The sequence below is a fragment of the Taudactylus pleione genome, unplaced genomic scaffold (genome assembly GCF_031769625.1).
Source record: "Taudactylus pleione unplaced genomic scaffold, aTauple2 ptg000334l, whole genome shotgun sequence".
In the NCBI taxonomy this organism is placed as follows: Eukaryota; Metazoa; Chordata; class Amphibia; order Anura; family Myobatrachidae; genus Taudactylus; species Taudactylus pleione.
In genome coordinates this window covers 4916966-4932692 of record NW_028284735.1, presented here as the reverse complement: position 1 = coordinate 4932692, position 15727 = coordinate 4916966, and the positions used below count along the sequence as shown (strand labels likewise).

The window sequence follows — 15727 nt, the reverse complement described above, 5'->3', positions numbered from 1 at the left end:
TTTCCAGAGCTTAGGCCTGATAGGCAATGCTATCTATAGATGGCATTGCCTAATACAAGCCAATAGGATAGGACATACACGCATGCACAGAAGAACTCCTGGATTATAAACCCAGAAGTCCTTGTATCGCAAAGGACAGCTCTTATCGGAAGAGCTGATCTTTGCAATTTTAGTCGCAATTGCACAAGCATGCGGCATTACTAAACGCCAATATGCTTGCGATCAGTGGCGGGATGCTTCTTATGCAAAATGCGATGCTTGATGCATCCCGCACTGTTAGAGAACAGTTCTTGGGTTTATTCAGTCCTCCAGCTGGAGCTAAGAGAAGGCTCCAATTGTCCCTATATGTCGTCTACAACAGAGCGGGTTGCTCCTTGGGTTTACCCAGTCTTTCAGCTAGATGTGCACAACCATTTACGCTTAACTCACTACAACAAATCAGAGCCTAGATTTAAGCCAGCTTTACTGTTCTTTTATACTGTGGAGAACTATTTATTATCAAACATTAATCCGCAATTATTAGAACAGCCTAGGCTCCGTGGGATATATATATATATATAAAACACCTAATTGGAAGACAGAGTGGATTTTGATATATTGTTGCAATTGCTGATAATTGACTCTGATCTCTCAGGGATTTAACATATCACTTTGGGCCTGATTCAGATATTGACGCCAAAGCAATTGCAGCCGTGATCCTATACACAGCTGCTCTGTGAAAATATGCTAATGCATGCAGCCACCTGGAAATGAATTGAGGTGCTCACAAGTAGATTCGTTGATCCAAGCACGGTGCAGAACCTTCGATACCAATACTGAACAAAATGAAAAAACTCTCTGCATCTGAATATGTGTTTCCGCCTAATTTAGGGATGCTGAGTTCAGCGAAAAGATTTTCTCTATCACTTCCCATTTATTACATGCACACAAATAACAAAAGCGGAAATAACTAAATCTGAAAAGTAAGTGCATTGAAAATTTCAATTAATCTCTATAGAATTGAAACATTCTAATTTATAAAATACTAATAAAACTATAGAAACACTTAAAACTGCAGAAACTAAACTTCAGTAACTCTTTACAATTAACCGTTATGTATTTGTTAATAAAAGATAAAGGGCCTGATTCATTACAGATCGCAACTGCAACAGCGTACGCAGTTCGCTGATTGTTGCGTACTGCACATGTGTATGCATCGCAGTGTGCCAGAGGCTACATTGCTATCACACTGTGATCACGCAGAGCACGGTAAGCCATTGCAGAGTGAGTAACAGGTTGTCAGCGTTTGGGGGTGGTGATGGGGGAGTGGTTGGAGAAACGCAAGTGTGCCTGACCGTTTGAACACCGTTACATGGGCGCACATAAATTAGCCACTGCGACAACATATGCAGCTTGAGCTCTCACTGCGTGCAGAAAGGTTAGCAATATCTGAGTAAGGTCTGACCTGCTGTCATTTTGCGTGAGGCTCCGATGTTACTTGATGGTAGCGATGTTTTCGCTGGATTGCAAGTTATTACGGATGTGAGATAGGAGAAGTGGGCGTCTTTATTTTGGTCTGCGACGGCATTGCCATTGCATTCATTAGCATATTTTCGCAGCAGACCTGCGTGAGATTACGGAGCTGCGATCGCAATAGCGATTTGTAATGAATCAGGCCCAAAGTGTACAGTCACTTTGCTTTAGGGAAATAGGATGTTGACACTTTCCATTTGTACAGTGTCTCATTGGTCTCTCTAAGAAGGAACCAGCAGTAGTCCCCCATCATTGTAGGGTTCCAGAGTCCTTGGTAACATCCTTCCATTGTCAGAATGTCTTTGTGAAAATATTTCCTCTGTAAATCACTTACGCTACTCACGTTGTTAGGAAAAAGTCTAGATGGGAAGGTAAAAAGTTGTTTTAAGTAGAGATGTGCGGTTCGGTTTTACTCAGATTTACTTGGATATGTTCGGATCTCAAAAACTGCATCATATTGGCTATCCGGCTGTCACGTGATTTGAAATCCGAACTAATCCGAACTTGCTATAATTTGCCGATAAGAACCGAATAAAACCGAACCCGCACATCTCTAATTTTAAGTGACATTCTACAACCCATATTCTTTTGGTTGTCCACTAGTTCATTCACGATGGACAAGTATTTGGCCTCTTTTCTGTTCCCTAAGATTCCATGCACAGCAGCCTGGACCAAGCATCAGATTTAATTTCCTTCAATTTAGCATTAAATATTCAATCCGTAAGCAGGGGGCCAACAAATATGCCTGCTTTTAGCTGTGCTGCGCTAAACTTTGCAAACTTTTCTTTCAGATACTGCAGGCTTGCCTACCCTCCCGATTTGGCCGGGAGCCTCTCGATTTTCGGGTGCCGCTCCCGGCCCCCCGGAAAGGCAGGCAAGCCCCCCGGAAGTCTCACACCCTCCCCACCTCCCCCCTGAAAAAAACAGACATCCCCGCAGCGGGGGGCCCGGTGACGCAATTCGCGCAGAATTGCGTCATCGTGGCACCGCCCCCTGCTTCACAATGACGAAAATCACGGCATTGTGAAGAGGGGGCGGAGACGCGATCGTGCGGCTCCGCCCTCAGTGTGACCCAAAATGGCCGCCCCGCCCCGGCTCCGCCCCAATGGTCGGTCCCGCCCCCCGCTATTAGCCGACAGTCAGCTCCCTCCCGGAAGGCTGGAGCTGATTGTCGGCAAGTATGAGATACTGTAACTGAGAGCCCGGCCTTTTTTATCCAGAGCTTTCACTAAATTCTTCATTAGGCCCAACTTAATGTGAAGTGGAGTTAGGCAGCTTAATCAATGGAGTTTACTTGATTTGATGTTTTTCCTCCAGCAACATAGGTTTCCCTTTCTGGCCACTTCTGTGTAATATATAGTGATTGTTAGTGTCCCTTCTGTTCCATAAACAAAGAAAACAGCAGTACAGTACTTTGTGAATCCACAATGCAAACCTAACAGCAGTACAACTACATTAAAGTCACAACAAAGATTCCATCCGTGATCCTTATATTTGATTCCCTCCAACAACACAGCCATACTTTCATAAGTTTATTTCATGTTTACGGCATAGGCCGGAGGCACTGAAGGGAGTGTATTATCATTATGGAGTAACACTGCTTTCAGAATCAATAAACAGTCGCCACTCACTAGTACTGTGCTGAACACAAACTCAATCATTATTTTATAAGCTTTCTTTTTCTTGACTTTTTGGTGTGAATTTACCACATACATAACAAAAGTTATCAGGATGGTTTACACACCCACAAATTTTATCGGCTTCCATTACTTCGTATGTACTTACAAACAGCACAAAAAATTTACTCATGAAGATACAAAATAATGAACACAAGAATAGAATACCATTTATTTAAAATGGAGAAATTAAAACAAAAGTAAAATCGCCACTTGCACTGGTCACTGCCAGTGGTGTGAGGACCGGGTTGGGTATGCGATCCCAGCACACAAAATGCCCGCAGCCACAATATCGATGTCGGAATGCTGATGGTTGAAATGCTGACGCCTGCAGGTAAGTAAGGTAAGCCTTCTCCTAACCCTACCCCTAACCCTGACCCACCTTTCCCGCAGCCTAACCCTCCGGTCTTGCAGTCTAACCCTAACTCTCCCCCTCGCACTGCCAAACCCAAACCCTACCCCCCCCCCCCCCCCCTGCAGCCTCCGGGATTATGTGATCTTGACCCTAGTCAGGATTTTGATAATATAGAGGATGAGAAGATTGGGCAGAATGCGTACCTCATAGTGCAGGCCAGGGCTGCCATTACAAGTTGTGGGGCCCGGGACTGTCAAATTAGGCAGGCCCCCCCCCTCCACACATATATATAGCATCGGAGGTGTATCTAATCTATATTAAAGTCATTAATACACTATCTGGTTCTTTAAAAGTACCACTCAGTCCCCCCTCCCCAGTACTTACTCCCTCTGATAGGGATTACAGGTGCCACTGCTACTGCTCTCCCGGCTCCCCTCCGCTCCATAGTCCATACAATGACAGACGCCGCAATGTCCTCCTACCTGCACACCCGCACTTCCGGCTGGTCAGGGTCGCGGCCGGCTGCTACTGTATGTGACGGCGGCCCACAACCAGTAAAGAGCAGCAGATCACAGAGGAGGAGCGCCGCTGATGCTAATCAGCTCTCCGCTCGGCTGCTCCTCTGTTAAGTAGGAACAGTGGAGGAGATGCCCCCTTTGAGGCAGGGGGTAGTGTGGGTGGTTAGAGCGAGGGGGTGCTGTAGGAGCGAGCGGGCCCCCCCCATTCTGCAGAGTGTCTGGGCCCAGGACTGCAGTACCCCTGATGGCGGCCCTGGTGCAGGCAGTAGGGAGTCTTGCTAAGCACTTACTGTGATTAAGGGCTCTATTTATTAACATTATTTTTACTAAAATAAAGTGAAAAAGGGTGTTTTCACACCCTTTTCACATTATTTTAGTATCACCTGTAGTTATTACAGGGCAAATGGAGTAGAATTCGTAAAATTCTACTCCAACCCCTAAGTATCACTTATTTTTAGTAAGCAGATCGCATTTCCCATAATTGTAATGGGAAATGTGATCTGACCAAAGTTACTAAAAATAAATTGTAAAAAAATACCGGGGAAAGCCCTGCGATAATAACTCCACCTGTAGGTGGCGTTATCCAGGGTCTCCACGGTTACCGGCCTCCTGCTCTGCTCTAAAAGGCAGAGCCTGGAGCCGCTCCCAGTGATCAGCTGTGTGGTCTGAACAGACCGCAAGCTGATCTCTGCAACAAAAAAAAAAGTAAAAAAAAAAATTCACTTACCTGACTCCATGGACCTGTGATCGGGGCTAGGCTGCTGACTCCACTCCGTTCAGCTGATCTCCCATAGTGCACTGGGGCCCGGTCATCAGGTGATCGGGTCCCAGTGCAGTATGGGATATCAGCTGACCGTGGGCATGGAAGACATCACCGGAGCACCGATGACTGCAGGTAAGTGCTATTAAGGGAGGGGGGAGGGCGGGGGGGTCCGCGATCGCGGGGGGCGGGGCTTAACGACGGGGGCATGGGCTTGGTGCCGGGTGGTAGGAGCGACGGTCGGTTGGCGCATGCGCGGGCACTTTGTCACGGTATTTTTTGCGAAAATACCGTGACCAGTGTGTGGAGGGGATTCGCAGGGACAGATCTTTATTGCAAGCTCTGTCCCTGCAAGGGATTTGTAGTAGATCCTTGTGATATTGCCTGAATTCGCAATGCGAATTCAGTCGATAATATCACACTACAATCTGCATTACAAATGCGGATTGTAGTAAATAGAGCCCTAAATACTTTGTTTCAAATTTAAATTGTTCAAAATATCTCAAAAACCTTATATGATATCAAATTTCTGATGGTATAGGAAATTGATATATCATGTCAGATGCAAAATGGCTGTTTAGTATAATCAGCCATCTGAGTAATCATATGGTCACTCAGAATGGGCGTGGGAACTGAGACGTTGGTGCCATATTTTCTGTGTATGGGACTACAGATGTAGGTAGATACATGTCCTAAAAATACTCACAACACTATAGAATTTTTGCCACCTCTCCCTGTTACATCCCACAAAATGGCCCCTGTTGTCAATCACTTGCGAATAAATCTTCATTACAACTAGGGGTGAGCGGGTTAGGATTTCTGAAATCCGAACCCTCCCGAGCCCCCCCCGATCCGAGTCCGATCCGAGTCAGGCTCGACCTTTCCCGCCTGACTCGGATTCTGAAATCGAGGCAAAACGTCATCATCCTGCCTTCCGAGTCTCGCGGGTTTTGGATCCTATATAAGGTACCCGCGTCGGCGCCATTTTCTCACTCGGCTGTGGACAGTGAAGAGGGAGGGTGGAAGTTAGGGCTGGCTGGGCTGTGTAGTGTAGTGTAGTGCAGAGTAGTAATGTGCTGTGCTGCGCTGTGCTGCTGTTGTCCATAGGGGCTGTGTCCACTACTTCTAAGTCCATAGGGGCTGGCTGTGTTGTGCTGTGCTGCTGTTGTTAATAGGGGCTGTGTCCACTACTTCAAAGTCCATAGGGGCTGGCTGGACTGTGTTGTGCAGTCAGTTGTCCATAGGGGCTGTGTCCACTCCAAAGTCCTGTGCAGTGTCCCAGTCCTAAAGGGGTGCTCTGTTCGTCAGGGGTGCTTCCCCCAAGTGCTAAACAAATAATATATTTTCTGTGTTTGTGAATTGTGTGCGCAGTAGCCGCACGTGCATCAACAAAGTAGTGCCAAGCGTGCGCCTGTGTCATAAGTAAAGGGCCGGCTGGCTTGACCGTTAAAGGGTGCTGTAACCCCCAAAGTATACTCCAAACCAAATAAAAAATTATTTTCTGTGTTTGTGAATTGTGTGCGCAGTTGCCACATGTGCATCAACAAAGTAGTGCCAAGCGTGCGCCTGTGTCATAAGTAAAGGGCCGGCTGGCTTGACCGTTAAAGAGTGCTGTAACCCCCAAAGTACACTCCAAACCAAATAAAAATTTTTTTTCTGTGTTTGTGAATTGTGTGCACAGTAGCTGCACGTGCATCAACAAAGTAGTGCCAAGCGTGCGCCTGTGTCATAAGTAAAGGGCCGCCTGGCTTGACCGTTAAAGGGTGCTGTAACCCCCAAAGTACACTCCAGTCCAAACCAAAAAAAAAATTATTTTCTGTGTTTGTGAATTGTGTGCGCAGTAGCCGCACGTGCATCAACAAAGTAGTGCCAAGCGTGCGCCTGTGTCATAAGTAAAGGGCCGGCTGGCTTGACCGTTAAAGGGTGCTGTAACCCCCAAAGTACACTCCAAACCAAATAAAAAATTTTTTTCTGTGTTTGTGAATTGTGTGCGCAGTAGCTGCACGTGCATCAACAAAGTAGTGCCAAGCGTGCGCCTGTGTCATAAGTAAAGGGCCGCCTGGCTTGACCGTTAAAGGGTGGTGTAACCCCCAAAGTACACCAGTCCAAACCAAATAAAAAAATATTTTCTGTGTTTGTGAATTGTGTGCGCAGTAGCCGCACGTGCATCAACAAAGTAGTGCCAAGCGTGCGCCTGTGTCATAAGTAAAGGGCCGCCTGGCTTGACCGTTAAAGGGTGCTATAATCCCCAAAGTACACTCCAAACCAAATAAAAAAATATTTTCTGTGTTTGTGAATTGTGTGCGCAGTAGCCGCACGTGCATCAACAAAGTATTGCCAAGCGTGCACCTGTGTCATAAGTAAAGGGCCGGCTGGCTCATTTCTTAAAGGGTGGTGTAACCCACAAAGTGCACTAGTCTCCAACAAAAATAAAAAATTATTTTCTGTGTTTGTGTGCGCCTTAGCCGCACGTATATATCAATATAACATAAATGGAGGACCAAACTTTCTCCGATAAAAATAAAATAGGGAAAGATCAAGAACCACTTCCTCCTAGTGCTGAAGCTACTGCCACTAGTCATGACATAGACGATAACATGCCATCAACGTCGTCTGCCAAGGCCGATGCCCAATGTCATAGTAGAGGGCACATACAGTCCCAAATGACAAAGTTCAGGAAAATGACCTTGAAAAAAACATTTAAATCATCTGAAGAGAAACGTAAACTTGCCAATAAGCCATTTACGACACGGAGTGGCAAGGAACGGCTAAGGTCTTTCCCTATGTTCATGACTAGTGGTTCAGCTTCACATGACGATGGAAGCCCTCCTCCCGTTAAAAAAATCAAACGAGTTAAGCTGGCAAAAGCACAGCGAAGAACTGTGCATTCTAAGAAGATATCACAAATCCCCAAGGAGAGTCCAAGTGTGGTGGCGGTTGCGATGCCTGACCTTCCCAGCACTGAACGGGAAGAGGTGGCTCTTTCCACCATTTGCACGCCCCCTGCAAGTGCTGAAAGGAGCACCCACAGTCCACTTGCTGATATGCAAATTGAAGATGTCACTGTTGAAGTACAACAGGATGAGGATACTGGTGTAGCTGGCACTGAGGAGGAAGTTGGCGAGGAGGATTCTGATGGTGATGTGGTTTGTTTAAATCAGGCTCCGGGGGAGACAGTTGTTGTCCGTGGGATGAAAAAGCCCATCACGGTCATGCCTGGGCAGAAGACCAAACATTCCACCTATTTGGTCTGGCAATATTTCTATCCAAATCCGGACAACAACTGTCTTGCCATATGTACCATATGTAAAGGTGAAATAAGTAGGGGTAGGGACGTTAACCACCTAGGAACATCCTCCCTTATACGGCACCTGCAGCGCGTTCATAAAAAGTTACTGTCAAGTTCAGAAACTTTGGCTAAGACCGTAAGCAGTCCAGGGTCACCTAAATCCCTTTTTCCTGTTTTATCCAAGGAATCGGTGTATGAGGAGGATGAGGACGACATCTTGCCTCCGTAGAACCAGTTTGTGCAGGGACACATTAATTGCCAGCTTGTTTTGTGGGGGCCCAAACGAACCAATCATTTCAGCCACAGTCATGTGGCAGACCCTGGCGCTGAAATGATTGGTTTGTTAAGTGTGCATTTCCTATTTATACAACATAAGGGTGGGTGGGAGGGCCCAAGGACAATTCCATCTTGCACCTCTTTTTTTTCTTTACAGTATGTACTGTTTGGGGCCTAGTTTTTCAAACTGCCATCCTGTCTGCCACTGCAGTGTCACTCCTAGATGGGCCACGTGTTTGTGCCGCCCACTCGTGTCGCTTAGCATAGTCATCCAGCTACCTCGGTGCAACCTTTTGGCCATAAAAACAATATTGTGAGGTGTTCAGAATTGACTGGAAATGAGTGGAAATGAAGGTTATTGAGGTTAATAATAGCATAGGAGCAGAAAAACCCACAAATTCTGTGATTTTAGCTGTTTTTATGCTTTTTTAAAAAAAAATACAGATCCAAAACACAAAACCCAGAACCCAAAACACGGAAGGGTGGTTTTGGCAAAACCAATCCAGATCCAAAACACGAAGAAAGATCCAGATCCAAAACCAAAACACAAAACACGAAAAGTGGCCGGTGCACACCCCTAATTACAACTGTCCTTGCACCTTGCGGCTAAGAAGCATGAGCAGATGGCCGGTAATCACTCAACTGCATAAATATCGGCATTGCATATACTGTATATCTGAATCGATGCTCTGAGCGGTGTGTGAGATATACCAGGATACCTTTAGGATTACTTCATTGATTTGCTCCAGCAGAAGTGACATAAAACTGAGATACTCAGAGACTCTGAGCCATCCTTTGAGGTGAGCACTTAGCTCCAACACTCGCGCAGTTTCTTACAGTCAGGCACCCAGCTATCTGCAGTTCTGTGTGTAAAATCACCTGGTTAATGAATGAGCTCAGGGCGACACTGGTTAAGGATGAAAACAATAGTAACTCAATGCAGAAGAGCAATTCTGAATGGAAAGCAAACCAAACATTGAAGTGGGAAAGCTACAGGCAACATTGGATTCCACTCCTGTCAGCTTAGAAACTGTAGCTCACCAAAAATGGACATTTGAAATTTGGAAAACAGTTGTTTGGTCTCGCAAATCTCAATTTCTGCTGCTAAATGCAGATAGTAGTGGCATTTACACATTCTCCATAAAAACTTATTGGTGCTGCATTTGCGACCATAAAGAGAGGACAACAGCATATATCTCCTATATTCGCTGCGGTTTCTTTTGCTAAATACCCTCACTATATATAACATTTATAAATCACATTTTAAAATTTTCACGTGATCAGTATGTCTCATAGTTGAAGTTAATTAAATAAATACATTTTACACTTTTCACATCATATCAATATTTGAAAAGTATAGTACAATATAGAACATTTAAATCAGACTAATGAGAAGAACAGAAAATATTCATTACACAAAATGGATGTTATTATTAGGTACAAATGCCTCTCCTGCATAAGTACCTGCTCTGCAGATGCTTTAATATAATACAGTGATAGGATATCTGGATGGTAGGTCTACACTAAAAACATAGACAGTCCATAGGTTGACGCCAGAAGGTTGACAGCCAGTAGGTCAACACGATTAATAGGTTGACAGGTAATTGGTCGACATTGAGTTAGGTCGACTATAGTATAGATGTAGGAAATAATAGGAAAATTTCACCATACTGTATTTGCCCACTGTAGAAAATATTGTATACAAGGACAACTGAATATTTAGCAGTATATTGTCAGCGGCTGAAATAAAGACAATTGCTAATTTTTGCATTCTATGATTTTACTCAACTAGATTGGAGTTTCCCCTCTGCTTTTTTATGAAAACAAGGACTGTCCCAAAAATCCTGCTGATGTTGTGGATGACATATCTGCATCTAACACTACACAGGTGAGCTTATGGCAAGTATAACTAAGCAGTGTATTTTATATAGTACAGGTACACTGCTTTACTCCTCCAAGGACATGGATAATTAAGGTGTAAAAGGAAGGGGAGGACACCGAGTTTCTGCTTTGTCTTAGGTGACTCGCTCATCAACACTGTTAGACACCAGTGTTTTTGTTGACAGGCAAGGAGATGGCCTCCAACATTAGGGTGTGCTCGTGCACACACTGGACTCTATGAGCGCATGACTACTTGTACAGCGTACTGTGTACTGCCTAAACAAAACACAGCCATTAGACAGCCTGGGCAGATTTTCACTTAAAGGGAGCCCACAAGTACAGTAAACATCCATCCCCAAAGGTTTACATTCAGTAACTACTCATAAATACTCAATTTACCAGACCTCCTACAAATTCACAACACTATGGCTAACTAAAAAGTGTATATACGGTAAACAACCACTACGGGATTTTAGAAGAGCATATCCATTGTAACACACATGATGCCGAATTTAACGTATGGCTGTTGGCCGAGCATATCTTGTGTGTTTCGGCACTACGCATGCTCCGGTATCAAGCGTAGGCAAGTAAGGGCGATGCAGAATTGTATGCTTTTCAATAACATCTCCACTTTTGACTGGTAAGTTGTAACTGGGTTGTAGACAAAGTTTAGTGAAGGTACACATCCGCAGGCTATGCAGAGCTGGACGTAAATACAACTGGTTTCATACATACCTTTTGCACCTAGTATAGGCTGGTGCACTTGCACACTAATGATGAGGATGCGAGTGCACCACAAGATCTATATAACTTTGCATATGGGTGAATATACTGTACTATATGCATTTTTCCATATACACAATGGGCTCTATTTATTACAATCCGCAAAGGGAATGCAGATTGTAGTGTGATATTACCGACTGAATTCACATTGCAATATCACAGGGATTTACTAAAAATCCATTGCAGGGACAGAGCTTGCGATAAAGCTCTGTCCCTGTGAATCCCCTCCGCAGCCTTATCACGGTATTTTCACAAAAAATACTGTGACAAGTGCCCATGCATGTGCTGACCGGCCACCGCTGCTACTCCCCGGCGCTAAGCCCCGTGATTGCGGACCCCCCGCAACCCCACCTCCCTTAATTGCACTTACCTGCATGATCCGGGCTCCGGTGATGTCCTCCATGACTCCAGTCAGCTGACATCCCATACTGCACTGGGACCTGGTCACCTGATGACCGGGCCGCAGTGCAGTATTGGAGACCAGCTGACTGGAGGGAGGACATCGCCGGAGCCCCGAACTCCGGTCCCTGGTCTCAGATAAGTAAATTTTTACGTTACAGCGGAGCAGGAGTCCGGTAACCGGGGGAGACCCTGGATAACGCCACCTCCAGATGGCGTTATTATCACCGGGCCTCCCCAGGTATTTTCCACAATTTATTTTTAGTAACTTGCACACAGATCGCATTTCCCATTACAATTATGGGAAATGTGATTACTAAAAATAAGTGATACTTAGGGGTTGGAGTAGAATTATACGAATTCTACTCCAATTGCCCTGTAGTAAATTTAGGTGAATCTAAAATAATGTGAAAAGGGTGTGAAAACACCCTTTTCCACTTTATTTTAGTAAAAGTAATGATAATAAATAGAGCCCAATGTGAGGACACATGCATCTGATTTCCATCCAACTCTACATCAGGCCCACAAGGTACAAACCAACGGAGTTCCCGAAAGAGGAACGGTAAGCATGTTAACCGTCCCCCCTTCTCCCCCTAACCCTTCTTTTCTGTATCCTAACACTAACCCTCCCCACCCTAACCCTCCCCGTTAGTGCCTAAACCTAACCTTCCCCCCTTGGTACCTAAACGTAAGCCTTCCCCCTTAGTACCTAAACCCCCAGTGATGCATAACCCTAACCCACCCCCGGGGGTACCTAACCCCAACCTCCCCTAGCCTAGCCCTAATCCCCCATGACACCTAAACCTAACCCCTCCCCCCACTGCAGCTAAGACCTACCAAGCCCCACTATACTTACCATCGGAATCTCAGATGTCGGGATTCCGGCGTCGTGTTGTCCACTTCTGTCGGTATTCCAGCACCGTTTTTATGGCCAGTAGTGGCATACCGGTGCCGGGATTTCATCAGCCGGTATGCCCGGTGTATGTATGTTAACTACATACCCAAACCAACACCTGCAGCCACTTCATCCATTATACCATCATCCTCACATTGTCATATTTTTTGTATTTTAAGGGGGAATCTCTTATAAAGGACAAGTAGCATAAAATCTTCCAAGAACAGCGCAGATTTTTATGAAAAATAAACGAGGGCTGATATTGCAAATCACAAAGTTCTTGAAATAAATGAAAGCACTGATGTTTCAAATTATTAAAGAAAAATTGACGAATGTGGAAAATTGTTCAAGTTACCACAAGAGGGGGAGGGGCTCTACAGATGCTGCTAGTGGGGGGAGCCGCATTTGGGGAAAGTACGGGTGTTGTAAATTTAAGGGGCGTCTATAGGTGCTGCGAGTAGGGGTGTGGGTGCCATGGGTTGGGTTTGAGAACAAGTGGGGGGCAGTACTGCCTCCATGTGATCAGTGCTGGCTGTGTCTGTGGACGTCGCTTTGTATGTCTGTCCAGCAAGCACTGAGAGCTCTGAGGGGATGGGGCCTCCAACTATGGAGACATAATTTAGGCTGCTTATAAGGTCGCCCCCTGTACATGTTGAAGTTATTGCGGCCAGTATTCTGACTCATTAACCAGGCTGTAAGTGTAAAGGTACCCACACACATAGCGATCTGCACACGATCAGCCGATGTGTACGATTTGTGTACGATTTCCCTTCAAACTCTCCCGGCAGCTCAGCACACGATCTCTACACGATCTGCACACAATTTGGTGTCCAATCTTCAAACAATCTCTCCTGCATCCAGACTTTCACAGTGCATCGCCTCCTAGATTGTCAGATCTGCCCTACTGCAATGCAGATCTGAAGATGCGATGTGCGACCAGCGGGGACGCGCATCGCAACGTGATTGCGAGTGGGGAACTCACGATTTACTCAGGATTTGGCCATATTTTATATTTTACACGATCTGTTGTTCCAATGCGTCAGAATCGGCCAGATCGGGTAAAATATCGCTATGTGTGTGGGCACCTTTAGGCCCCTGAGATAATTCCTCTGTGTATATCTGTATTGAACCAGTACTTACACCAATAGACTTTGTCAGACAGTGTCAACTCAACTAATAATGCACGTATGAAGAATCCAGATGAAGGTTTATTTCAAGCTGATATTCTTGTAATTATGCATAACATAGTAGATGAAAAGATGATTATTTGCCAGAACTCAACAAGTGCAGCTGCAAGCTAAAATGGCAGACACACACATTGAGCTACAGACAGGAAGAAATGAGGGCTGATGACATCAGACCCTAGCTTCAGAAAACCAGTAAGGACAAATTTAACAAGATGCAAAGCCTTGCAATGGTAACATGACAATAACTAACAGCATATGAAACATATATATAGTGGGGCATGACATCCAGTGCTCATTGCCCCTGCCTCTTGCCCCATATGTTACCCTACAGCCATTTTGTGAGTCTCGTGTAGGTATTGCTCCAGTGAAGACTTGTACAGCCCTGTGTTCTGTCATCTTTTGGTGATCATGTATCATCTACACCAACTGTCCGGGATGGAATCGGTATGTAATGCCGTCGGATCAAATACCGACAGCGGCAGCCCAGCTGGTCGAATTCCCGACAGCTGAAGGTAAGTACTCTAACCCTCACCTCTCCCCCCCTAACCCTCCCTTAGGGGTGCCTACCCCTAACCCCCCCCCCCTAGTGCCTAACCCCAACTTCCCCCCGTTAGTGCCTAAACCTTACCCCCCCTCCCCGCACCCTAAACCTAACTCTCCCAGAGGAGGTGCCTAACCCTAAGCACCCCCTAGTGGTGCCTAAGCCTAAACCCCCCCCTCCACTACCCTAACTCTCCCGGGGGGTGCCAAACCCTAAGTCCCCCCGAGGGTCCCTCAAAATAACCCTCCCCCCCCGCGGCTAGACGCTAAGACACCCGGCATACCTTTATTCGGTATGTCGGATGTCTGGATTCCGTAATGGGGCTAATGAGAGGCGTCGGGATTTCGATGCCTATCTTTAGTCCCATGTCGGAATGTAAGTGTCGTGATGTTGGCGGGCGAGATAGCGCCCGCCGGTATCCTGACTGCATCCCGTCCAGGATTCCTCCGACCAGCAGCGACAGAAATTAAGGATCACGTGAATGTATTAATAGACACACACAGGGACAGGGGCTCCAATTGGAACCAATAACTGCAGTGTGGATCACTTCACTACTCATTCAGGATCCCAGCGCCGTTCTGTGCATGCACTGTCTGCTGACTGCGAATGTGCAAACGATGGGTGCTGGGGAGGAAACCCGCTCCTGATAAATTCTGCAGACAGTAGCCTGTAGTTTACAATTGCTAACATCATCTGGAGATGGTGTTACTGTAGCTAATGGGGTCAAGCGATATCTTTTACGGGGACACTTAATGTGTGGGTACCGCCTGAATTGGGTGTTCGTGGAGAATATCCCAGAAATATTACGTGATAAATAGGTTCCTAAACCCATACACAAGTGAGAAGACAGAGGATAGTGTGAAGCAGTCCATGTGCTATTTATGGGGCCTGAACACGCTTTCTACCTTCACAGTGTTCTGTACATCTGGTTACATTTGTAATTATTCTTTGTCTCACAGGAAGAAGAAACTTTGTCACAGCTGGAAACAGAAAAAGACAACACAGTGGTACAGAGCAGCGAGGAGTAAAATGAGCATCTTCCAAATCCTGTTTGGGACAGTGATACTAATTACCCTGCATGGGAAAGTTCACTTAAAAAACACAGACAATCATTAATCATTTCTATGATGAAGACTCCAGATATGTGTGTATTGTTGAATTACAGTAAAAAATATTATTTGTACAGTTGGAATCTACACTTTATACTATATATATATATATATATATATATATATATATATATATATATATATATATAATCACAGAAAGGCAGCACTCCCACCATCAATCACTATAACGACAAGGTGATCATTCTGAAAACTTGTTACGTTGTGAAGCACAATGGATAATCCGCTTGGGTACTATGTCCCCCAAGGGGTTCAATGAGAATAATGGGTTGCATTGTTTTTTATAACAACCATTGTTTTGGGTGCTATAGAGCTTATGAACTTAAACACAGGGCCGGATTATAGGCGGGGCGTTAGGGGTGGTCGTCCAGGGGTCCCCACACATAGGGGGCCCCCACATTGTCCCCAGACATGCCACTGTTACAAATATTGTATTGGAGAACAGCATGTAGCTGTCTCCGCTCTGATCCTCTCCGGCGGCTCAACTGTTCCCTAAACAGCGGCCACCGAGGAGCTTCGATAGTCAGA

General features: G+C 45.5%; 1 protein-coding gene across 1 annotated transcript in view; it reads left to right on the top strand.

Moving 5' to 3' along the window:
* Nucleotides 1-15176, top strand: part of NHERF4 (NHERF family PDZ scaffold protein 4) — a 70103-nt gene extending 54927 nt beyond the window's left edge. The window contains exons 6-7 of the mRNA XM_088443804.1: nucleotides 10179-10274; nucleotides 15032-15176. Coding sequence (XP_088299930.1) covers nucleotides 10179-10274; nucleotides 15032-15100 — 165 coding nt within the window. The 3' untranslated portion in view covers nucleotides 15101-15176. The remainder of the gene's footprint in view (nucleotides 1-10178; nucleotides 10275-15031) is intronic.
* Nucleotides 15177-15727: the final 551 nt, after the last annotated feature.